General features: G+C 33.3%; 1 protein-coding gene across 17 annotated transcripts in view; it reads right to left on the bottom strand.

Moving 5' to 3' along the window:
- Window positions 1–26861, bottom strand: part of DLG1 (discs large MAGUK scaffold protein 1) — a 304845-nt gene that overhangs the window by 41276 nt on the left and 236708 nt on the right. For 4 of the 17 annotated variants that reach the window (XM_066240954.1, XM_066240949.1, XM_066240957.1 and 1 more), the window contains 7 exons: window positions 24803–24917; window positions 18982–19158; window positions 16254–16323; window positions 10739–10772; window positions 3076–3117; window positions 1613–1648; window positions 148–198 (listed from right to left, as the gene is read on the bottom strand). In XM_066240954.1, the coding sequence (XP_066097051.1) occupies window positions 148–198; window positions 1613–1648; window positions 3076–3117; window positions 10739–10772; window positions 16254–16323; window positions 18982–19158; window positions 24803–24917 (525 nt within the window). Of the gene's footprint in view, window positions 1–147; window positions 199–1612; window positions 1649–3075; window positions 3118–10738; window positions 10773–11456; window positions 11557–16253; window positions 16324–18981; window positions 19159–24802; window positions 24918–26861 lie in introns of all 17 variants that reach the window. The other 13 variants (XM_066240950.1, XM_066240944.1, XM_066240958.1 and 10 more) reach the window with 5 other exon arrangements.

The following is a 26861-nucleotide window of genomic DNA, read 5'->3' on the forward strand; positions in this document are numbered from 1 at the left end:
GTCCCCGCACGCCAGGCTGACGCTCTACCGCTGAGCCAACCGGCCAGCGCTAACATAACTTTTTTTGAGATATGAAGTAGAGCTATTTCCCAAATTAAGAAGTGTATTTTTGTAGAAGATTATAAAACATAAACAGGCTTCACAAACCTTCTTGTTGATTCACTGGTTCATAAGACAAGACATATTCTTCTTGACCACCTATTAGAAAGTTAAAATACAGATAAGAAAATCTAGATAACTAATGCCAATTTAATTCTTCATATATAACATATGCATTACTAGAGAAAATATCAAAGATGTAGAAAAAGGTACTTTATATATTATTTCTGGCAAGTTTTAGTAAAAAAATGTGGCAAATCACAAAATCATCAAGTTTGATAAATATAAAAACAATACATAAATGTGCTGTTTACTACCTTTCCGTTATTGTGTTTACAGATTATCGCTAGATTTATTTTAAAATCTTCATTTGTGATATCAAGTATATACCACAAATCTAAGAACTATTAAATCTTTTTAAATTGAATTTATTGGGGTGATATTTGATAACAAAATTATAAAGAACTATTAAATCTTTTAAAGATTAATACTTTAATGAACAGTTCTAGATGTGTGCATATTAGGTAATTTACTGCTTTTTTAGTTCTACCAGGTAAAATATTTGACAGTATACATATATGTTTATAATTACAACTTTTTACAATAAAATTTTAATGCAAAGATAATACTGTCACTATTTCAATGAGAAAAGTCACTCTAATAATTCATTTATTCAATTTTAAAAAAATTTCATTTAAAGTATAAAAAAACTTTATATAAAACTAAATCCTTTCCTTCAAAGTGAATCACATAGATAATAAAAGCGATAAAATATCTTTTGCTTTGATCTTAAAAGCACTTTAGAAGTTAAATTAAATCCTTTAACATTAAAGATTTAGAGCTTAAGTATAGCTTAAATTAAAAAGTTCAGAAATCATAATTAGACTCAGTGAAAAGAACAAAAAAGTTAACAATTTCAGTTCTTAACATACACACACACAAATGTGTAGAAAATAGGAAGGGTTAAGAATTCGAGTGGTTCGATGAAAACAATCAATATTGGATAATATATTTGAAAATTTTTTCTTGATTAGCAAGATTCTTTAACAACTTTTTCATTAAACTTGTAAATGGTTTATATTATATGTATGCAGCTATATAGATCTTTTAAATTCATATATTGGCATAAATATTCTTTTCTGCTTTAAAACCATAGTTCATTGTTCCAAGTTTATTATAATATATAAAATACATACTTTCTAGTTGCTTTTTAAAGTACTATATATAAAACATGGTTTACACATTAGCAAAAACATGCAATTTGAATATCCCACACCTAAAAATTCATGCAAATGATGAGACAGACAGTATATACTTTTATTACCTCTTTTTAGTCTAGAAGGCTACTCAACTATGCTGTTTTGATTATGATAAAATATAAGAAATCACATTCCTATACCAAAAAAAAATTAAGTAATTATTATGTAGGAAAAAATAACCAATCAAATGAATGAGGATTTAAAAGTATATACTGTCAACATGAGAAACAGAAATTGATAATAACAAGATGGACCTTTTGAGCAGCCATACTCATCTGTAATCAAGATTACTTTCATATTAGACAGCAGTAAAAAAAAATTAGAAAAGTAATTTTAATTTTTAAGGTGCTAGAACTGACAATATTCATGTACTGTTCCCTCCTCCCATGCCCAAACCTGTTTAAAACGTCACATGCTTATATAGTTTGCTTAGTAATAATATACAGCTGACCCTGAACAACTTGGGGATTAGGGATGCTGAATATGTGTGCAGTCGAAAATCTGCATATAACTTTTGACTTCCTAAAAATTTAACTTTTTTTTTTTTCTTCTGTATTTTTCTGAAGCTGGAAACGGGGAAAGACAGTCAGACTCCCGCATGCGCCCGACCGGGATCTACCCAGCACGCCCACCAGGGGGCGATGCTCTGCCCCTCTGGGGAGTCGCTCTGTTGCGACCAGAGCCACTCTAGCACCTGGGGCAGAGGCCAAGGAGCCATCCCCAGCGCCCGGGCCATCTTTGCTCCAGTGGAGCCTCGGCTGCGGGAGGGGAAGAGAGAGACAGAGAGAAAGAAGAGGGGGAGGGGTGGAGAAGCAGATGGGCGCTTCTCCTGTGTGCCCTGGCCCGGAATCGAACCCGGGACTCCTGCACGCCAGGCCGACGCTCTACCACTGAGCCAACTGGCCAGGGCCTAAAAATTTAACTCTTAGTAGCCTACTGCTGACCAGAGAACTTACCAATAAACAGTTGATTAACAAATAATTTGTATGTTATGTGTATTATATACTGTATTCTTACAGTAAAGTAAGCTAGAGAAAAAGATGAAAAGAAAATCATAAAAACGTACATGTATGGTATTTATTGGAAAAATATCCACAAATAAGTGATTGTGTGCAGTTCAAACTTGTGTTGTTCAAGGGTCAACTGTAATACCAAGAATGTAACACAAGATACCAAAAATAAAAATCAGTGTTATGATCTGAGCAACTGTTGGATATTTTTCCATCATCATTTCTTATGGTCACCAAAGGCTGGTGATAAACAATAACTTGACCTAGACTAGTACTGGAGATGAAGAAAAAGAAAATAAAGTCAATTATAATTTAGCATTACTGAAAAATATTTTAATGCACATGTTTAAACAAAATAGAAGTACTAAAGAAAATGGCAAAATACAAATTTGCCCGCCCTTATTTAACTAGATATTTATTTCTTTTAAAGATATACACACATATATACCAATATGTACTTTATTCACAAACAGCACTGTTTGTAAAAAGGATTTCAGTATTTTATTAAAATTTTGGAAAGTAACTTCTGTATATATGGTATGACTTTATTTTTCAAGTTTTCTGAATTTTACTTGGCTCTCCCTGATTTTAAAAGATTAAGCATCTAATTTTCAGTTTTTAGAACACATCACTAAGGCAGAAAAGAAAAACCCAAAGAAGATATATTACATACTTTACAAAAGGACAAAATAACTTAAAACACTTACGGTAACTACTTTCACTATCGCTGGCATTAGAAGTTACATGCTCTGAAATTGCAAAACAATGAAAAAATAAAGAAGATACAGTGTTGTGAGTTTTAAAAAGCAAATTCTCAAAATAAACATAAGGCAACATTACAAAATGCTAAGGTATAAACCACACATACCCAATTAATTTTTAAAAAGCATTTTTGATTTTCTTTGAAAAGTTTATTTTTTTCAAATAAATAAATATGAATTAGCCAGGAACCCCCCACACCAAATTAAGGACATTGCCTCATTTTTGCACAATGCAGTTTATGAACAAAGAGGTCAAAGTGATCCTAAATTAGTCTAACTGTAGACATGAAACCTCAAAAGAGAAAAGGGAACCATTTAATTTAGTTTTATTTAGTTTATGAAACAGTAATAACTGACAAAGGAGACAAGTGATATTTGAGCAAATAGATGCCTATTTTAATGAAAGGATGTCTTAAAAAACAAATAATCTTGTTTGTTCCTGAAAAAAAGTGAAAATCTATACCCTGAGATCATACAGATAAAGCACGTTGGGTGTCATGGGTTCAGATGCCTCAATAAAAGTCAAATGGGAGGGCATAGTAGAAGGTGGGATTGTTTTTAAAATAGATTAATATTTCAGAGAAACTCTGTTTCGATAAAATTAACAATGGTTACTTTGCAAAAACAAAAAAGATAAAGTAAATATGCCAGTTGCAATTGCCTGGCCCCTCCTGAAAGTGACCTGTTTACTGATCAATTGAGTTATGAAATGGTATCCTCTCAATAAATGTTTCCCTTGAATAAAAAACATAATTTTATTTATAAAAACTAAAATTTCTCCAGAGAGGAAAATCTAAATCTCTTATGTTAGGCAAAAAAGAAGGAAAAAGTGTGAGGAGAAATATCTGCTGTATCATACCACCTACAGTCTCCTAAAATCAAGTAGCACTGAAAACTTCAGCAAATGGTAGAATTTAAGATTTCAAATAAAGATAACAGTTCTTAAATTGTTGTTATAGTAAAAAAATAAGTATGTTATTCTAACCTGCCAAGAGAAGATATAATTTCTTAACCATGATTACGTATATTTTAAAGTAGCACATTAATTAAGTAGAATCTATAACAAGCACATGCAAAAAAGAGTGGTTTCCACAAACCTCAAACCATTCTAAGTTCTTGTACAATATTCTATTGGACTGATCAGTCATAATTTACCTTGCTACTTATTATTTAGACATTTTGGTTTGCTTTAAATTGTTTTCCATAAACATCAACAAATTATTATGAATGCCTCCATTTATATAGCTTTTTAACTTTTCCACTATTTCCTTAAAATTTGTTCTGAGAAGTAAAAATGCCAAAATAGTTCTTAAATTTATATTAGGATTTATATTACACTGCAATCTCTAATATGTAAAAAAAGAAACATTAGTTATTGCAATAGAATGAAGGAGGGGGAGAATAAGTGGGCATATGAAGAAATAATACTAACCATGAGTTGATAATAGAAGCCAAGTAAAAAATAATACTGTGGGGTTTATTTTATTATTATTTTACTACTGAATATGTCTCACGCGTTAAATAATAAAAAGATAAAGTTACTACAATTGCTTTTGTATCATTTCTAGGGATTTCTCCTATTTATCTTGAGTTAGTTCTTTAAGATAAGCAATAGCTATTCTACAATAAAATCTTGCTACTCAAAGTATGGCCCTTGGAAAAGCATAATCATCATTTGCTTGGGAGTTTATTAAAAAGGTAAAATGGCTTTTTTCCTGATAATTAAAACTAATCTTTTTTCAAGACACTTCATCATATATGTTCAAATATCCAATAAACATATATGTGTTTATGTTTTTACTTGTCAGGAAAATGTAAATTAAAACCATGACTACCTTTGCCACCTATCAGAATGGCTAAAATACAGAAATACAAATAAAACACATATGCCAACCACAGAAAAGGATATGCAGCAACTGGAACTCACATACGAGGTGTGGGTGGTGGTAAGTAAATTGGTACAAGTACTTTAGAAAGCTACGTGAAGTGCCTGCGAAAGCTGAATATACATATATTCATGACTCAGCAAATCCTTTTATTTCCCCAACAGAAAGATATAGATATGCTCACCATAAGACACGTACAAGAATGTTCAAGCAACAGTATTTAAAATAGCCTTAAATATATTTAGAAATTTGAGACAATATATCCAGTTCATTAAGATGACCAATTGTCCTCCTTTAGGGAGGATAGTCCTTCTGTTAAGTTCTGTCCTCCCTTGAAAAGTGTCCTCCTTTTTGATATTGGATGACTAATCTGTAAATGTCTATATTCGATCGATGCAAAGTCAATCCATTGCATGTGATGTGACATTTGTATCTAAATGAATACTTTGTTCTTACAATTATTATTAAAAATTAACAGGCATGTAAGCATAATTACAATATAAAATATTATAAATGTTTATATTATGCATTTATATTATAGTGTATTATTGTTGCAATGAATAAAATGTTTTTTTATTTACAATATTGTTTTCTTCAATTTATTTTTGTCATTTCCATTGTAAAAAAGTTGGCCATCTTAAGTTTAAATATCACTTTTTAAACTTATTTTGTAAACATTTTTCATGTCATGTTTTAATATGATTTTCAATGGTTATATAATATCACAAAGTATGGATAACCATACTTCACACTTCATTAACCACTCTTTAAGACATTCTAGGATGATTTCAATTTTGGGGAGGCTGTAATTTCTAAATAATGTTAAATATTCTTTTTTTTTTAGATTTTATTTATTCATTTTTAGAGAGAGAGGAGAGACAGAAAGAAGGAAGGAGCAGGAAGCTTCCTTGTGTGCCATCAATTTCCATGTGTGCCTTGACCAGGCAAACCCAGGTTTTTGTTTTTTTGTGACAGAGAGAGAGAGGGGGACAGATAGGGACAGACAGACAGGAAGAGAGATGAGAAGCATCAGTTCTTCACTGTGGCACCTTAGTTGTTCATTGATTGCTTTCTCATATGTGCCCTGACTGGGGGACTACAGCAGATTGAGTGACCTCTTGCTCAAGCCAGCGACCCTGGGCTCAAGCTGGTGAGCCTTGCTCAAACCAGATGAGCCCGTGCTCAAGCCATCAACCTCAGGGTTTCAAACCTGGGTCCTCTGCGTCCCAGTCTGATGCTCTATTCACTGTGTCACATAAACCTTTATCTTCATGGCAAATAACATCCTTAGGATAAATTCCTTGAAAAGGTCAAAAGATATGCTCCTCCAGAAAGGCTGTACTAATTTACACCCCCAATAGTAATACGTATGTGAAAAGCAGTTATTCTATAGAACCCTCTCCATCACTGGGTTTTTTAAAAAATTTTTATTCATTTTAGAGAGCAGGAGAGGGAGAGATAGAGAAATATATATACAGAAAAAGAGAGAAGGGGGAGGAGCAGGAAGCATCAACTCTTATATGTGCCTTGACCAGGCAAGCGCAGGGTTTCAAACTGGTGACCTCAGCATTCAGGTTGATACTTTATCCACTGCGCCACCACAGGCTAGGCAGGGTTATCTTTTACAGGAAAAGTTTACCATTGTGATGGGTAAAACATCATTGTGTTTACTGATTACTAGAGACAAACATTTTTATATTCTTATTTCTCTTTTGAGCATTCTTCTCCTATCCTTTGTCCATTTTTCTAATGGAGAGTTAGTTGTTTTTTTTAAATAAGATGTCATTTAATTAATTTAATTTTAGGTTTTATTCATTTTAGAGAGGAGAGAGAGAGAGAGAGAGAGAGAGAGAGAGAGAGAGAGAGAGAGAGAGAAAGTGGGAGGAGCAGGAAGCATCAACTCCCCATATGTGCCATGACCAGGCAAGCCTAGGGTTTTGAACTGGCAACCTCAGCATCCAGGTTGACTCTATTTACTGCGCCACCACAGGTCAGGCCTAGTTTCTTTTTATCTGTTAGAAACTTAAGAGTGTAAGGATATTATCCCTTTGATATACATGATAAAAGTACATTTTTCAAGTTTTTATTTTTATTTTGTTTATGATGTTTATGACCACAATCACTCCAAACCTAAGTCTCATCTTTATATCAAATATTTCTTCCTAAGAATGCATCGTGTCTTTTCTCTTTGCACTCTTGAAATTGTATATACATCATCAATTTCAAATAATACTATGACTCATAATTATTCTAAACACAAATGAAAATAAGTCCTATTTTGGCATCTAAGAACTCTGAACAAATCTGCTTAAATACATCTTTAAAATGAGAAGAAAGGAAAGAGATATGTAACAGGAAACCTCTGTGCCTAACAGGAACTTTTTGAGGTGTTTCACAAAATAAAAAGTTATAAAAATTAATTTATATATATATATATATATAAGAAGATAGATACCAACCTTGTCTAAAACTGTATGTCATAATTTCACTTGAGTACCCTTTCCTGAACTGTATTTCTTTTAGTTTCTGATAAAGGAATCTTAGCCCGTTTTTCCTTCTGAATTTATTTATAATTGCTGTTTTAAAGCATAAAAACTGCACAGGTTTTTATTTCTAGCGTTCCATAAACTATGATGATTTAGTTGCATTCGCCCAGATTTCCATCATACTCTAATTTTGTTAGTCAAAATTAAGTTTGGAAAGACAAATACTCTCATTGTTTCCTCAACTGTCAACAGAGCAAATCAATAATTTATCTGATTCTCTTCTTTGTAGAATCATTAAATTCATGTCTATGAAAAGTATTCTAGAGTATTACTGTTCTCTCTTTGCTCTTCAATTAAATATTCTCTATTTTCCCATAGTTGTATGAAATGGCAAATGTACATCTTTCTTGTTATTCAGTGCTATTCCACATCTCTTCAATAGGTTTGTTTCTCTGGAAGAATTTATCCTTCTGATCTTAATGCCTTTGTGAGTACTAATCTAATAAGATTTGATGAATACCCATATGAGGTCACATTTACTTTCTTATATTAAAATCGCACAAGATTTTGTTTAGTCTAGTCCCTGTGTTCTGAACTTTAGATAGCTGAGACCACAAATGTCTTTGACCCACCCCTTTTCCAGTGTTTTCTACAGTGTAATAATAGGCACCTGTCAACTGCTAGTTATCTGTTTTATGTGATAAGTTCAATCATATCTAGTATTAGAATTTTACTGATATTTTTGTTTCCTTTAACATTTCCATATAAAATCTTTATCTGATCATCCAGTTACTAGCTGAATAAATTTTTTCTGTTCCTGGGAGATGAAGCAAAGAAACCTACCATTCAAAGAATCTTACATCATTGTCTAGAAAAATTTAAGTTCTTTTCTATAAATGACATTGTCTGGTAGTCAATGATCATCTTTCATTTTTTTCTCTTCCTAAGTCCCAATCCTCAATTAAAATGAATATAAAAATATGATTTGGTCGAGATATAATTATCATCCACCATAACAATATCAATATGGGAATTAAAATCTTCATTTAATTGCCTTTTCAATGAGTTTTCCTTAGGTTTCAGATGACTCAACAGATAATAAAATTCTATAGATACACATATTGATTCATACCATCTATAATACATGTTATTATTCTCAAAATAAATTCTATAGCATTAGGAATCTATGGAAATATTTTCCAGTTCTGAAGACTTTCACTGATAATTTTTTCTAAAAGAGATAAAGAAAGGATACCACTAGTGATACTAAATTTTTTTTTTGTTTTTTTTTTCAAAGTTGGAAATGGGGAGGCAGTCAGGCAGACTCCCGCATGCACCTGAGATGCTCTGCCCATCTGGGGCATCCCTCTGTTGCGACCAGAGCCACTCTAGCACCTGAGGCAGAGGCCACGGAGCCATCCCCAGCGCCCGGGCCATCTTTGCTCCAATGGAGCCTTGGCTGTGGGAGGGGAAGAGAGAGATAGAGAGGAAGGAGAGGGGGAAGGGTGGAGAAGCAGATGGGCGCTTCTCCTGTGTGCCCTGGCTGGGAATCGAACCCGACACTTCCGCACACCAGGCTGACGCTCCACCACTGAGCCAACCGGCCAGGGCAGTGATAGTAAATTTGTGACTCTTGCCAAATCCTAGAGGCACATGCAAAAATAATAAAGTGTGCCTAATAAAAATAATTATATATATATATATATATTTTTTAAATCAGAAGAGGGGAGATAGTGAGACAGACTCCCGCATGTGCCCTAATTATATATAAAGAATACTGCCTTCAGTCTAATATAAACCTTTTAAAAAAAATTATTTATTGGCCTTGGCTGGTGACTCAGTAGATAGAGCACTGGCCCAGTGTGTGGACGACGTGGTTCAATCCCCCATTAGGGTACATAAGAGAAGCAACCATCACTTCTCTTCCCTTCCCTCTTCCCCTCTCGTAGCCAGTGGCTCAACTGGTTCAAGCATCAACTCCTGGTGCTAAGGATAGCTCAGTTGGTCAGACTGCATCAGCCTCAGGTGCTGAGGATAGCTTGATGATTCAAGCGTCAGCCTTAGATGGGGGTTGCTGGGTGAATCCCGGTTGGTGTGCATGTGAGAGTCTGTCTATCTCCCCTCTTCTCACTTAAAAATATTTTTTTATTGACTGATTTTAGAGAGGAAGGGAGAGAAAGACAAAAACATCAATCTATTCCTATAAATCTTTAATTGTTAAGAATGAAATAAAAGTACCTATAGTTTAGATTAGAATTCCAGTACAGAGTTAGGATAAATTAGGAAAAACTATGAAACTTAATTTATTATTAATGTAGATCTTAGCAAGTTAAAAAATACTGGCTATATCCTTAATGATCAATAAGTTATAAAGAAATAAGGTTTCAAAATGCTTAATAATAAAATAATAAAATAATTATCTAAAAACAAACTTTAGCCTAAAATGTTACTTCTATGAGTTACTGTCACCTAAAATAACAATAATATTTGGTAAAATTTCTCATTTAATCAATCTGAAAACACCCAATTTTAAAATTTTGATTTTTTAAAGTGACTTCTTTATTCATTCATTCATTTCAACATTTGACTCCTATATGCCAGACTCTGTACTATGCCTTCTATGAAGATTAAGTTCTAGCTAGAAAATTAAACAACAAAAATAGCAGAAACAACATGTTGGTTAAATGAAACACAAAGGATAATGTTTCTTATAATTCTTCATAAATTATAATCTCCTTAAAAAAAGAGGTACATAATTTTTCCCTATACAGAATGCTACTTGAACTTGAGGTCCACAATTCTTCTCCAATATTTAAGATCTACTGTGCTTTATAGTTTCACATTATAGCAATGCTTTTCTAACACAGAATCAAAGTGACTTTTTTAAACAAAAAAAGAGTGACATTAAACAGCAAAGATTATTTTCTACATTCTAATAATGAGGGAAGGTAATACTATTTCTAAAAAACTATAAAGAAGTCTTCATATTAAAAAAATCCCTAGCAAAAGTAATTGTCATAAAAATTACAAGAAAAATGTTTAAGTATAAAAACAAAGGTGTGTTTTACAGAAATAAAAATCCCAAGCATTTTATTAACATGAAAAGTCTAAAAGCAATCTAAATCATATACCTCCTCATGCCAGAAGGGCACTACCATGATTCTCAAAATGTATCTAAAAAAGGTAGGTCTGTAGATGGAGGTTAAAAAATAACTTGGGAGTATTTTGATCACTTACTCAGGCCTTTTGATCCCATGTCGTCAGGGATCTCCTGTAGAGAGTAGTTCCCAGAGAGCAAGCAATAAAAAAATAATCAAAGAAAATAGTTGTCAGTAATGCATAAAATTGGTGCTACAATAAGAGACAGTTCCAAGACCATTACAGGTGCACATCTTACAGAGCATTTTTGTAGAGTTTTGGATGTTTGGAGTAAACTAGCAGCTAAATGTAATCTAATAAAAGAATGAAAGTTCTACCACAGAGGCTGTTTAGGGTAGAGTAGCAAAATTTGAGACTATTTCTTGTTATTTTAAAAATAAAATCCAAACTGTCTACAGATAAAGAAATAGGATAAAATAAAATGATTCCAGGAGATTTATCAAAGATTGGTAATAGAAATCATTAAGTAGCTCCTAGGTATCCATGTTTTTCCTCTAAAATATTCTTTGAAAGTATATATATGAAGTGTTTATTACAAGAATCCTTATATCAAATTATATTATTTTAAACATACAAATTAAAAATACTGTTTATTTTAAATTAAGAATTCCTAAGGTTCCAGAAAAAGTTAAGATCGGTATACAAATTAATTTATGCCGGTTAAGTTGCCCTGGTAATAAAGAAAAATCAGTAACCTGTTGCAGCTCTTGAAACTGTCTCCATGGTAACAACCAACTGCAGGGCAGTAGGTCCCTCTACATTTATTTTCAGTTGATCACTGGATGCACATACTTACGGTCAGCATCACTTGTTTCCTGCTCACTCTGGTCCTTGTTCTTGTAGAAGGGGAACTTTCGGGAAAAGAGGTTCTTTTTACGCTTGTCATTGAATGACTGCTGAAGAAGAGAAGGAGGGGCAAAACAAAGGGATGTCTACTGTCTGTGTGTACAAAGGCCCAGCCTAGTAGCTCTGCGGAAGCTGACTCTTGTGACCACAGTGTGAAGTATGTACATGAATTTTACTTTAATCACAAAGTGAACTTCTAATTTTGTATTAACTCCTCTAATTCTAATGTTTTACAACTGAAAATATTGAAAAATTTAGAGTGTAATTCAATAATACTTAAAAATAAGTAATAAATGCTTCTTGATAAAAATGGAAAGAGTAAAAGATTAGGTACTACTATGGTACAAACCAAGCTAACATCTATTTATAGCAACACATATTTTTCTAGATTTCCAGGAGCTAGATGCTGTATTGTATTTTAAATGTTTACTCTAGGCCTGAGCTCTGGTGGCGCAGTGGATAAAGCATCGACCTGGAATGCTGAGGTTGCCGGTTCGAAACCCTGGGCTTGCCTGGTCAAGGCACTTATGGGAGTTGATGCTTCCTGCTCCTCCCCCCCTTCTCTTTCTTCTCCCTCTCTCCCTCATCTCTAAAATGAATAAATAAATAAAAAATCTTAAAAACAGTGTTCAAATATTTTTTACATATTAGGTAATAACCTTCATTTTTCTTTTGCTTGAGCACATTTCCCCTTTTCATTTTTTTCTGTGACTCCAACAAACTAACAAAAACCTCTATTGAAAAAGAAAATTGGCACAATTAAAAAAGTTGCCAATGTTGAATATTTAAAAAACAAATCTATCTATCTATCTATCTATCTATCTATCTATCTATCTATCTTTCTATTTATCTCTGAAGAGAAAAAGATAACTAAATGCTTATGGCATTAATCAGAAAATGGGAAGGAAACTAACAGGGCTCCATCAAGGCCACAGAGTCCACCAAGAAATTCATCAGTGCTGTCTAACCAAGGAAGTAAAGACTCTTCTGGCCAACTTGAATGCTATCGTAACTGATTTGTCTTTCAGCTCTACTATACATATCTATTTTAAAAAGTATATATAAATGAAATAGAAACATTCAATTCATTGGCACTATAGGTCCTGAATAGGGAATAAAAGTTTTTGGCCCTGGCCGGTTAGCTCAGTGGTAGAACATTGGCCCAGTGTGTGGATGTCCCGATCCCAGGTCAAGGCACATAAGAGCCCATCTGCTTCTCTACTCCTCCCCCTCTTGCTCTTTTCCCCTCCTGCAGCCATGGCTCAATTGGCCCCGGGCACTGAGGACAGCTCCAAGGCCTCCGCCCTCAGGAGCTAAAAAATGACTCCGGTTGCAACGAAGCAAGGGCCGCAGATGGGCAAAGCATTGCCCCATAGTGAGCTTGCCAGGTGGACCCCAGTCAGGGTGCATGCGGGAGTTTGTCTCTGTTTCCCCTCCTCTCACATAAAAAAAAAAGTTTGATGCCTATAAGAGCCAAAAAGACAATTACGATTTAAATAACTTATACATAATCGCTATAAGAAAGATGAACAGCTGTTTTGATGTCTCTTATTGCACAGATGTTGGAAACAAATTATTTTTCATTCTTGATTGTCCCATTTCTGTATTCACACATTTAAAAGCATGTACCACAAATAAAGATAAGCCTATTAAAGCAGAATAGTTTCTTTTTTAATTTCTGTTATAGGCACCTATGTCTTAAAAAAAATGGCCTTACACACCAGCAATACTAGGAATTGTAATTTTTTTATATGGAAATAATATAAAGAACAAATATTTTATTCTGATTTTTCCTGAGTTTATCCACGTTATAGGATGCTACCATTATTCTGAAGTACGTTGACACCACTCAGCATTTGGCATGCTTATATTTTTAAGCATAAAAGGTCGGGTGATTAAGGTATTGAAGTAGATCAAAGAGATTTTTAGCTCAAATTCTATTACCTGAATTTATTTTAATAATAATCTCTGCAAAAACAAGGTTAACCTTTCATTTTTACCTTTTTATATCAATAATTCAAGATTAGTAAGTTCAAAAGCAGACTGTCTTGATTGCTGTAAAATCTGAAGTCTCTAATACCTCTAAGTGGCAGTTCAAAATTAAGTTTGAGTAAAAAAATATAAATAACGCTGGGCTCATAATTATTTTATAAACTGTCAAGTAGCATTACCTGAATAAAAACTTTTGCTTGAATACAAATTTTAGAATGGAGAAAGTGAGGAAAACTTAAGTTTCACAGAGGAAAATGTATGGTAATCTAATTTAGAGAAGAACTAAATCAATCTTTTCGTGACAATCACTGCTTTTGAATTTGGTAATAATTTTTATATCTGATAAAATTTTATTTTTAAATTTTAATTTATTTTTTATTCAGTGAGAAGAGGGGAGGCAGAGAGAGAGACTCCTGCATGCACCCCAACCAGAATCCACCTGGCAAGCCTACTAGGGAAGATGCTCTGCCCACCTGGGGCATTGCTCCATTGATCAGCAATTGAGCTCTTCTTAGCACCTGAGGTGGAGGCCATGGATCAATCCTCAACGTCCAGGGCCAACTCGCTCCAATAAAGCCATGGCTACAGGAGGAGAAGACAGAAAGAGAGAGAGAGAGAGAGAGAAAGAGAGAGAGAGAGAGAGAGAGAGAGAAAGAGAGAGGCAAGAGAAGGAGGGGTGGAGAAGCAGATAGGTACTTCTCCTGTGCGCCTTGACCAGAAATCGAACCCAGGACATCCACACGCTGACCGACGCTCTATCACTGAGTCAACCAGCCAGGGATAAAACTAATATTTTAAATAAAAGATTATTTACTCTTCCTATTGCATCTATAGTGAGTGGTCAGAGTCAGTTTCACAGAAAACAACCGAAAGAAACATGAAGTTTAAACTGTTTTTTGATTTTTGATATCTTGCAGTTAGTCAGAATGAGATATCGTCAAGATATCATAATATGAGGCAGAAAGGAATGCTTGTTAGTTAAGGAATGTATTAATTGCATTACATTTAACATCCTCCAGGTGAAAATTTATTAAAAGTAAAAATAGCACAAGCAAATAAGACAAAAATCTGTAGGGAAAACACAAAACTGGAGAAACATATTACCTCCAGTTTCTCTGTATTTCCAATATAAAATACTGCTTAATTACTTATTGATATTAATGCTACACTGCAAGAGACAGTGTAATAAAAATAATAACTGACAAAATATTACAAATTCTTGATACATATATTAAATATCTGAATATACAGTCTCCATATGTAGTATTTAAAAATAGTTAAATGAATGTTAAAAGTGTTAATGAGAAACTAAAATGTTATAAGTCTGCAGTGAAAACCAAGCCCATAAACTATGTCAGGAAGGAGAAAATAAGAACTTAGAACAGGAAATGGTGTTATAGAAAGATGCAGTTCTATATCAATGGCAAGCGTATTTTTACCCCACTCAGTACCATGCATACTTTTGGTGCTGTTAGGACACAGTGACTGTGTATAAAGTTGGTTACAGTCAACAAACAAGACTAAGATTTAAATATGTCGTTAATTCAGTTAACTTCTTATAGGATGAAAGAAAAGTTACAACATGCAACCTTTTCCAACATATTGACAGCATATTTTACTAAATTATTTTAAAAGACATATATAAAATAAGCCAAAAAGCACTGTATATATTTCAAGTCCTGAGCATTTACTTAAGATTTTTTCCTCCCTAAAATTTCTATTTTAAATATTGCTTCAGATCACACTTAATTTTGCATTTTCTGAAAACTACAAGTTAATTTTAAAGAAATTTATCATTTCTAAAATAATGGAATGTATAATGTAATTTATTCATTAAATTTCTTTGATCAAGGATCATATTTCCTATCCTTTAAATTTAAAGCTTTAAGTTTGAGTGCTTAGTAATATCAGAGATGCACAGAGAGTAGGGTTTATTTGCTGAGTTTCACATTTATTTGAAATATGATCAAAAGATATATAAAACTTTTTATTTAGATTTAAAAACCCTGCAAAACAGAAAACAATGCTACAAGTAATATTTCAATACATGGGTTCAGATATTTCTTCAAGCTTTTTGATAAAATATTCCATTGAACTAATTACAAACATTATAGGACAAAATGTGTAAGATCTTTTCATCTACTGACATCCATTTTAAGAAGGACTTAAAAGTGAATGAAAACAAAAAACGCATCTAAAATATATGTAAAAGAATTCTGAATATTTCTTGACCATCTACAAACTCCTCTTAACTCTTTATTCCCTCAAAATAAAAATTCATATTGATTCAAACATTTAAAACATGGATTCTCTTAATAAGTTATATTAGGAATAGAGAGTGAGAACAAGAAAATTTTCATGAATTCACTTGAAAAAAAACCCCAATAAACTTGACATTTTAGCTTGTTAATAATTTTCCAGGAGCCTATTTTCTCAGAAGATTCATTATATTCACTATCATGATTAATACTGGTGACAAAAAGTTTCTAATTGGACATGTTAATGAGGGCTAACTTCATTTCATTTATAAAAATAACCTTGATCAAAAGTATGTTGTTAAGAATACATCAAATGACAGTTTTAATTTGATAATTTAATAAATTGCTTAATTTAAGATCTAATATTTATAAAACAAGATAGTAATTCTTATGGCTAAAATCCTTCCCACTTTAATAATATAGCTCAAACAAGAATTATAAAAGATTTATTATCTTCAATTATTAATTTTCAGAAATAAAAGATTTCATATACTTACCCCTTTATCTCCTCTTGTTTTAGAATTGAACTTCACTGTTTTTAATCGAGCTCGTTCTTTCTTCTCAACCCTGCCAAAGTACCCAATATTATTTCTCAGGTATACCAAATACATCTAAGGGTCTAACTATAAATCATCAGAACTGATACTTCACTACAGGGCATTTTTATATCCTAAAATCGTTCAAACCCATCTAGGTTTACATCACAAAATTAATTAGAATTTCTGAAAAATGAAAAATGAAATACAGGACTCCTTTTATTATTTAAAAAACCATTTGTGACATAATCAAAATATAGTACATATATGTGTACTTATATATGCACTCAATTCCATAACTATAATGAAATTTTTATAGGACAAAGGCTTCTGAGTTTAGCAATTCTCCAGGTTTTCTGTTTTCTTTATTTATTGTTTTTTAGTTTAAATGTTAGCTTAGCATAAAACACATATGAGAGAGAGAAAGCAAATGGGGCAAAATGTCAGTAATTAGTGAAAGCAGGTGAGGGACATGTGGGTGTTCTTTGTACTATTCTTGCAGTTCTCTTGTACTTATTTTTCTGTAGTTCTAAAAAATGTAAAAATAAAAAGGTGAGAAATAAAAACGTTAACTCCAATGACATAAAATTAACCAATGATAGTGTACAAAACAGGGAGTTTTAAAGTATCTTTGTAAGGATATACAAGAACTGGTAACCTTAAGTTATCTCTATGAAGGTGAAATGGTTATCTGGGAAACTGGGTTAAGACGGAGTTCATACAGCTTTTACATCTTTTGAATTTTGAACTTTGTTAAAGTGTTACCTGTTCAAAGCAAGTGAGCAAACAAAACTATAGTATAACAAATGTTTTAAGTTGATTTTAACACCAATATGCATTTTGCGAAACTTCACATAAATTGAGCTTTTATAAATCCTTGATTTCAACGTAGCAATTATGTTAGTATATAGCAAAAAAACCTACCAAAACAATCCATAAATAAATGCTTCTTCTTTATTATGTCGCTATACAGTTTTATTGTGGGATAGTAAAAGAACCTTAGTAGTCATGAATTTAAAACTTATGTTTTTTCCTATTCCACAGCAATCCTGAGAATCCATAACATAAATAATTTATAATTTGTCTAGAGAGCACTGCAAAACTAATATTTAGTGAATGAACATTTACAATTCAACATGGCTTTGTTTTCTAATCATTATCTTGTTCACTCAATAGTTGAGTGACTAAATTGTGTTCGTTTGTAAATATTGTTCCTGAAAGAAAGCTAAGAACTGTAGGAACTACAATTCCTTGTGGAATGTGTAGACATCTCAAGATGTGTCTTATACCATTTTGGGGTTTAAAATCAACCTTATAGAATTTTTACACAAAATGAAAAAAAATCTCTTTCTATCAAAGTCAACCATGTTTCTCATTTCTTCCAGTAAAGACTTTGTAAGATATGAGACTCCAAGGGGTAAAACAAATTTTAGGAACGCTTCTATATTTAAGATTTGAGGTTTCCTACTGACCTAGCACAGAGAAAGAATTTCTGAATTTAAAGGAAACTATATTATATTCCAGGTAAAAAGTTATGTTGAGGGCTACACTGCTAAATGAAAAGCTGCCACCAGATATAAGACCTAACTAAATAGTTGGATCTTGCTAAATATATGAAGATAGACAACAATGGTTACAAATCCCTAACTACAATATATATACTATATACATTTAGTATATACTTAATATGCATATTTAATATCTACTATATATATTTAAGTATCTTTGTAATACTTTAATATTCCTCCTCTTCAATCTCTACACACATACCCACACGCAGAAGTCTAAAATAGGTATATGATTTGGCATACTTATTATAGAGACTCAACAAAATAAGTCTAAATCCAACTCAGTAGTAAGAAAAATACAAGTTTATTACATCATAGCTTGACCTGAAATGAATTTACTAGCTATAATAAACATTAATGTCTCACTAATAATTTTTGCTGGCTATCTTAAAACTTAAAAAAAGACTTTTAGGCAAAGATTTGGCTAGATCAAACCTCATAAATAGCTACTTTGGGGAATTATGAACTGATGTTTAATACCTTTCCTATAAAGGAAGAGACATTTAACTGCATTTCACAGACCTTAGAAGGGGTTCTCTATGCTGGAATCATTCCTTTCAAAAACAATCTGCATTTAACTACTTCTGCTACTAAGCATACACCAAAGAAACATTATAATAAATGGTTAAAAGCAAAGACGAAAGACAGTGAATGCACTAATACTTCTAAATTAAGCAAGAAAAGATATGTGAAGCATATCACCAGATATTTCTAAACATTTTGCATTTATTTATAATACTTTCATTTTTAAAGTCTAAAAAGCTAATTTATATAATCAAATGCCCTAAAAATTTAGGTTTTATCATCATCTTAATGGGAAAATCTCAGAGGCTTTTAACTCTCTCTGTACTTGTATAGATAAATGTCACAGTGACTTAAAAAAATATACTTACTTTGTTTTTAGCAACTAGTAGTTTTAGAGAAATTTCTATTTAAGGGCATCATATTTTCTGATTATGTTACTGGTTACAATATCAAGTGAATAAAATTAAATGGTTGTCAAACTCAATATGGAAAACAAAGCATAAAATTATCACCTCAGTAAAAGAAATTTAAAGGAACAGCATTTATTTATGTTGCCCAACTTTCAAGTGATAAGACTGTAATGGACTTATATTTACCTGCGTTTACTGGGAATCACTCCAACTTCATCACTTTCACCATCTGGTGTAACCTGTCTGGCTTGCCACCATTCATCATCTGAAGCATTAATAACATGGAGGATATCTCCAAATTTGAAGTTCAATCCCTGACTGGGAAGGCCACTGTCTTTAGTCTTGTCATAATCAAAAAGGGCTCTAGATTAAGAAGAAAAAGTCCACAATTACTTTTTACAATGATGTTATACATATTAAATAAACATAGGATTCTTAAAATGTTTATAATTTGGGTGAATATGTTGTGGTAGGAAAAATAATGCCAAGCTCAATTCTGTACCATATATCAGTGGTTCCCAACCTTTTTTGGGCCACAGACCTGTTTAATGTGAGAAAATATTTCCATGGACCAGCCTTTAGGGTGGGATGGATAAATGTATCACGTGACTGAGACAAGCGTCAAGAGTAAGTCTTAGACGGATATAACAGAGGGGAATCTGGTCATTTTTAAAAATAAAACATCGTTCAGACTTAAATACAAATAAAACGGAAACAATGTAAGTTATTTATTCTTTCTCTGCGGACCAGTACCAAAATGGCCCACAGATCGGTACCGGTCCACGGCCCGGGGGTTGGGGACCATTGCCATATATAAAACAATGAGACAAAAAAAAATAGCAAAATTAACTTGTGATGGTAATAGTTTATTAGGTATACTGTCTACCATTTCTTTCAATATTGTATAAGATACTAAAAAATGCTTTTAGCGTAATCCAGTGATACCTATATTGAGTTCTAAAATGGAAGACAAATTTAGAGTTGTTCTAAATTAATAAACAAAAGTAAGTATTAAAGAGATATTCTTTTTTCTCTTTATTTTGATGGGCTTACTTGAGAAAACAAATTCCTGATAGATTTGATTCATTAGTAAGACTAAATGAACAGAGTAATCATTTTGCCAGTTAATTATTCCTCCTGTTTGTTTATTCCTAAAACTAGTTAATAGTGTTTTCAGAGTCAATAACAACGATGAAAGGTACTGATGATTTTAACAGCTGCCAAATATTTTGGAAAAATGCTGTATTAATTTAATACAGTAATTGAAAATATTAATAAAATTAAAATTGATATAAAATAGTGTGTCCTACTACTTATAAAGTATAATATTTAAATAAATGAAATTCTTATATCCAAAGCTCTCCCAGAAATTACATTATAATACAATTTATTCATTCTTTTGTTCTAATTTGGCAACTGAGAAATTAGGATACAAATCATATTCCTTTCCATGCTACTCAAGTTTTAAGAACTTATCTGTTGGAGTAAAATTGAAGAGGGTAGAATTATTGAATGGCTAAATAACTTAACTAGTTAATAGTTTTCAAATGTGTTCTTTCAAGTCTCTACAGGGAAGCAGATGGGAAGGAAGTAGGTGGGAACCAAAACTGGGAAAGCTTAAAAATATATAAAGCATAAATAATACATTGATATAGTCAGTTATTTATTAAATATTTATTTAAAAAGGTAATGGAGTATGGCGAAGATAAAGCTGATAAAGATGACAAAGATAATGAGGATACAAATAAACATAATATAAAAAACAGATAATACAGTACATTAAGAGGTAGAACAAATGCCAAAAGATATTCAGTAATGGGAAAATACTACACTGAAACATTTTCACGATCATAAATTAATCTTTTGAATTACAAAAGTAATAAAACTATATTACCAATGAATAGAAAGAAATCACCCCCAACCTCTAGTCCTTAATTTATATTTAAGCTTTGTCTTTTAATGTGCTTGATTCATAAAACAGAACCAAGAAAACTATGTGAGTCTGATCATAAGAATGTAATAAACACCCATTAATCTACTACCCAACAAAAAACTACACACAAAACTTTTATCAGTATGTCACATTCACCAATGCATTTTTCCCTCTTGATCCTGATTCCCACAGATTAAGAGTAAAGCAGTATTAGAAGATAACCACCAATGTGAATATAGTGTTTATTAGTTCCTCGACCCTTACCAATTTTTCTGTTGATTTGGTTGTATCACAAATATGTGACTATGTAAATATGTATGCTTTTCCTTGTTTCAGAGCTTCATAAATGGTATATTGTATGTTGCCTTTTGTACCTTGATTTTTTTTATTTTTTACTTTTAAAATTAAAAAATACATTTACTAAAAAGACTTCTGGTTAACGATGGCAGACTGGCTACATGTGTCTATTTCCTCACTAAAGTGATAAAAAAAAAGAGAGACAAATACAAAAGGAAATGACAATAGGAGAAGAGAGTATTTAACACATTTTGGGATGATAGTAAATAAATGTAGCAGAGTGAAGGAAGCTCTAAATAAAATGCCTGAAGAGAGGGACACACTGAAATAAGATTTATTTCAGAAGACCCTAGAAATGCTTATGAATTAGAAGTGTACAGTATCCAGGCAGGCAGAGATGAATTATAATAGTGAAAACAGTAGAAATGGTGGAAACACTACACATAGCACTTAGATCTCCAGGTCTCTTCTCTTGGTCCCAATCCCACAGAAGATCAGATGTTTAGTTTCTAGAGAAACTTAATTTCAAAAGCTCTGTAGTTTGGAATGTAATAGGAAAGTGGAAGGTGCTGGGCTGAAAACAGGATTAATAAGAAATCTGCACAATGAAAATTGAAATCTACCAACCTGGTTTGCACTCTAGGCAAGAGATTAAGTATTTTCTAGAGTTATTTAATGATTTCAAAGAAAAGAATGACATGGGGTGGGAAACTAATGAAAAAGTCAATACTCTTCCAGTTATATCCACTAGCTTCATTTTCTATTCATAAGAGAAAACAAGGATCACTAAATATTTAAGGATAGCCACACATTAAAAAGAAGAAAACTAAAGAAAAAAAAGCAAACAAGCACATTAGAATTAAAAAACACAGAGAAAGCAGAGAATTCAAGAAGAAGAAAACATTAAAGAAACATGAGAAGGTATTATGTTCACAAAATAAAGGATGACAAGAGAAACAATCAAATAATAATAATGGGCTCCTAGATAATAAAATAGGACATCATAATCTCCCATACTCAAAATTCTCTATCAAGAAGAAAGCAAAATAAAGCCATTTTCAGACATTTATTCAAAAGGTACCTCCCACACCATCATCTTGAATTTACTAGAGGATGTACTCTAGTAAAATAAAAGGAAATTGAGAAAGAAGAAAATGTGGAATCAAGGAAACAGATGGGCACAGTACAGAGTCAAAGGGAATATGAAAATTGCAAAGGCAAGTCCCATGTGAGAGCTATATAGCAAGTCTATAGAGCAAGTAGTCCAGGCTGGAATAGAAAGATGGAAAAAATTGAATTGATAAGACCATCTGTGTGACCATATATTTCATCACGTGAAAAACTCTGAAGAGATTACTGGAAGACAAAGATAGGTACTAAACTACCTATATAAATACAGGGAAAATGAAATGAAATGAAATTTTCAAATGAAAATGAGACAGCTATTAGCCTAGGAAAAATGAAGGGTTGCAGAAGAAAAGAAGCATGGCCATAATATACTGCTTGACTATGTAATGACAGCTATTAAGGAGTCACATGGCTCTTATTAACAGTGATAGGACTGTTTGAGTAATAGAGAAAGAGGCAGAATGAGTGATTTGGTATGAGAGAGTTCTCATCTACCAAGGCAGTAAGTCTGCTGTCCAAAGTTGGTAAATTAGAAAACAGCAGTAGATGCATTTTATTTAAAAATTTGGAGGCAAAGGCAAGGGAATTGTTAGGAAAACAGAGGATGACTCTTTCTAGCAACTGTTGAGAAACTGCAGTTATTTTTCATTATAAGTCTTTTGATAATATATAACTTACAAAAATATTCCCTAAAAATAAAAATTAAGAAAAAGTGAAGATGACTCATGAAATATACCTAAAACAAATATAAGATATTTTGATTTTTATGTTATAATAAATCAGATATTAAAGGTAACATCTGTTAATTATACTAACTTGGAAAATATATGTAAGAAAAAAAGGTAGCTATAAACATAAATCTATATTTTTCTACTTTCTGTGGATATCTATATAAAAAATACTGTTAACAATTTTGATCGTAAAAGTTCAGTAAATATTGCAAGAATTAGTGGGAGGAGAGCCTGGACTGTGGTAGCACGGTGGACAAAGTGTTGATCTGGAATGCTGAGGTCACAGGTTAAAAACTCTGGGCTTGCCTGGTCAAGGCAAGTAACTTGTAAGACAAGTAACAAGCAAGCAATGAATGAGAGTGAAGCAACTATGAGTTGGTACTTCTTACTGCCTGCCCCCATGAAATCAATAAATAAAATCTTTAAAAAAAAGAATTATTGGAAGGAGACAAAATGTTTTATTTAGGATTTTCAGATCAGTGGTAGGGTAGAGGGAATAAAAGGGTTAGAAATAGAACAAGAGAAGAAAGTGAGAAAGGTTTCCTTTTATTATGTATCATAGAATAAAATTCTTTGAGGCAATAAGTCATATCATATATAAACAAATATAGAGTACATGCTTCTATGTGTGTATATATATATTTACATACACAAACATATATGGGCCACATGTTTATTTTATATAACATAGCATCTCTCACCAGAAGAAAGCATCTCTCACTAGAAGAATAAAACATATTAGCAATAGGCTTCCCAAAAGAATAAAAAGGAATAATTATGAAGAACAATACAGATTACTTGTAGTAATGACCTAAAGTTAAAATAATAGTTTAATAAAGTACTATGTAAAAGCTCTACTAAAAAAGTATACAAAATACAAATAAACAGGATAACTGTAATAAGTCTTATTAGTCAATGAAATGAAAAAGAACAATTTATATACTAATGCTATCTATGTAACATAGCATTATTAAATGTATTCTGCCACATTACTCATATTATGGAAAAGTAATATTTGCCTTCTCTCAAGTGTTTCAAAAACTCATGTAGAAATTTCCTGAACTTGTACTCTTTCGTGAGGCTATTTGCATTTTAAGCTATTACATATGTATACTTTCTTTGCTATTATGAAAATTGCCAAGGTAATTAAATGCTATACAAATGGAGAATTTTTTTTTCTTTTGGTATTTTTCTGAAGCTGGAAACGGGGAGAGATAGTTAGACAGACTCCCGCATGTGCCCGACCGGGATCCACCCGGCACACCCACCAGGGGCTACGCTCTGCCCACCAGGGGGCGATGCTCTGCCCCTCCGGGGCGTCGCTCTGCCGCGACCTGAGCCACTCTAGCGCCTGGGGCAGAGGCCAAGGAGCCATCCCCAGCGCCCGGGCCATCTTTGCTCCAATGGAGCCTTGGCTGCGGGAGGGGAAGAGAGAGACAGAGAGGAAGGGGGGGGGGGTGGAGAAGCAAATGGGCGCTTCTCCTATGTGCCCTGGCCGGGAATCGAACCCGGGTCCCCTGCACGCCAGGCCGACGCTCTACCTTTGAGCCAACCGGCCAGGGCCGAGAATATTTTATTACAGAAGAATACAGGTAAATACTAGTGTTGGATAATATGACATATCAATCTATAATGCTGGTTCAGTAAAATGTCACATTAAAAAAATTTCTGGTCCACCTTTATTTTGTCTTTCTTTACTATTATTATTCAAGGGGTTGTATAACTTCTATTAATCAAATTATAACAATATTCCAACTCTTGAAAGAAATACTATCAGGAAATCAATCATAAAAAAATATTTCCTTGATTTATAATTTATTTTTCTATAATAAAACTAAATCAGTCATAGTGAAATACCTGAAATAATTTGCATGCATAAATAATTAAGACTTGCCACAATTAGAAGTAAAAAATTTACCTGACATAGAGGGATCGTTTCTGGCTAGTTCGAAGAGAACCGGATCCTGAACTAATGCTACTATTCATCATCTGCTCCCGTAAGTCATGTATTTTGGCTTCAAAACGACTGTACTCTGAGGGGAAAAAAGAGAAATAAAATTATATTTTATATTCTAAAAACGTTTCTTGAAGATAAAGTATTAAATCTGTAACCTGTCCAGTAAGTGACTAAATAAAAGTGGTTAAAACCTTAAGAGAGTTATCTGTACAATCTGCCCAATCTGCATTTCAAAAATTGATCATTTCTAAATGTACCATAAGTTAGTATTGTCTAAATTAGAATTTTCTCATGTTATTTCAAAATTTATATCACATTTAATCAATTAAAAGACAATTTCCATGCATCAAAAACCAAGATGAATCTTACATTACTGTTTAACTATAAATTTAAAAAAATTAAAATTAGGGTTTATTATAATTTTTATACTTAAAAATAATCTATAATAATTTATACTAAATGCTTTGTTAACTGACTTTTTCCCTGTGAGGAAATCAGTTCATCTTACATTCTTAAATACAGAACTTGTGAAGGGTCAACAGTATGGGAAAAATATGCCTTAAAAACTGATACTTGCCCTGGCCGGTTGGCTCAGCGGTAGAGCGTTGGCCTAGCATGTGGAGGACCCAGGTTTGATTCCCGGCCAGGGCACACAGGAGAAGCGCCCATTTGCTTCTCCACCCCTCCGCCGCGCTTTCCTCTCTGTCTCTCTCTTCCCCTCCCGCAGCCAAGGCTCCATTGGAGCAAAGATGGCCCGGGTGCTGGGGATGGCTCCTTGGCCTCTGCCTCAGGCACTAGAGTGGCTCTGGTCGCAACATGGTGACGCCCAGGATGGGCAGAGCATCGCCCCCTGGTGGGCAGAGCATCGCCCCTGGTGGGCGTGCCAGGTGGATCCCGGTCGGGCGCATGCGGGAGTCTGTCTGACTGTCTCTCCCTGTTTCCAGCTTCAGAAAAATGAAAAAAACAAACAAACAAACAAAAAACCTGATACTTAAAATTAAATTTACTTCAACTCATTTTATAACTATAAAGTTTCAAAATGCCAAAATAAGATAGAAAAGCAATTTTTTCTGTCTCCCTTGGAGAATTATTGCCATCTGGAAAGAAATGAGAAATAATTTTATTTTTAACTTAAAGGGTCCTATCTCTTTTACAAATGTTTTTCATTTTTACTGTAGTCTCTTCCCTACTCTCTTCTCGCATTTTAGTATGGTCAACTAGAAAAGGCCATATGCTGATGTTGGCTGTCATCTGGAACCTCATCTGGTGCTACTGGCTGGAACATCTCCATGTTGCTTCTTCATATGACTGCCTGGCTTTCTCAGAGGAAACAGTCAAGATAAGACAAAGGCATTTTTGGGAGGTTCTGGTCAAGATGGTGCAGTAGGTGGGCACTGCGCTCACCTCCTCACATGATGACATCAAAATTACAACAACCTGGATAACCATTTGAAGACTAGCTGAATAAAAGTCCCTTAACTAAAGATATAAAGAAGCCATGTCAAGACCAGTAGGAAGTGTCAAAACTGGTAGGAAGGGCAGGGAAACAAAATAGGCTGGCCCCATACCCATGTGTAGTACTTTGTAGTACTTAAGAATTTGGAGAGATATCTTAGCTGAAGAGGTTCCCTCTGAGGAGTGAGGGGTCTTAGCTGAGTTCCCCAGTGCAGAATACCAATGTCACAAAGAAGAACCCACATAACATTGGTCTGTGAAAATCAGTAGGGATTCTGTCCCTCCAAATGAGATGGAATGGTTTTGGGAACCCAGGCATCCTCTTAAAGGGCCAGTGCACAAATTCTCACTCACTGGCACTCATCCTTGGGCTCCAGTGACGGGACAGCTGCTTGGTGTGGGGCATCAGAGACAAATAGGCAGGAACTGAGTTGTGTGGCTTCTAGACAAGGGCTGGGGGGAATCCTCCATTGTCCCTGTGTTGAGCCCTCCCACCACACAGCCAACTCTGAATCTACACTGGCCTAGTGAACTCTACTAGTTTCCACCATGATGATTGTCTGAA

Source organism: Saccopteryx bilineata, chromosome 8 (assembly GCF_036850765.1).
Source record: "Saccopteryx bilineata isolate mSacBil1 chromosome 8, mSacBil1_pri_phased_curated, whole genome shotgun sequence".
NCBI classification, from domain to species: Eukaryota; Metazoa; Chordata; class Mammalia; order Chiroptera; family Emballonuridae; genus Saccopteryx; species Saccopteryx bilineata.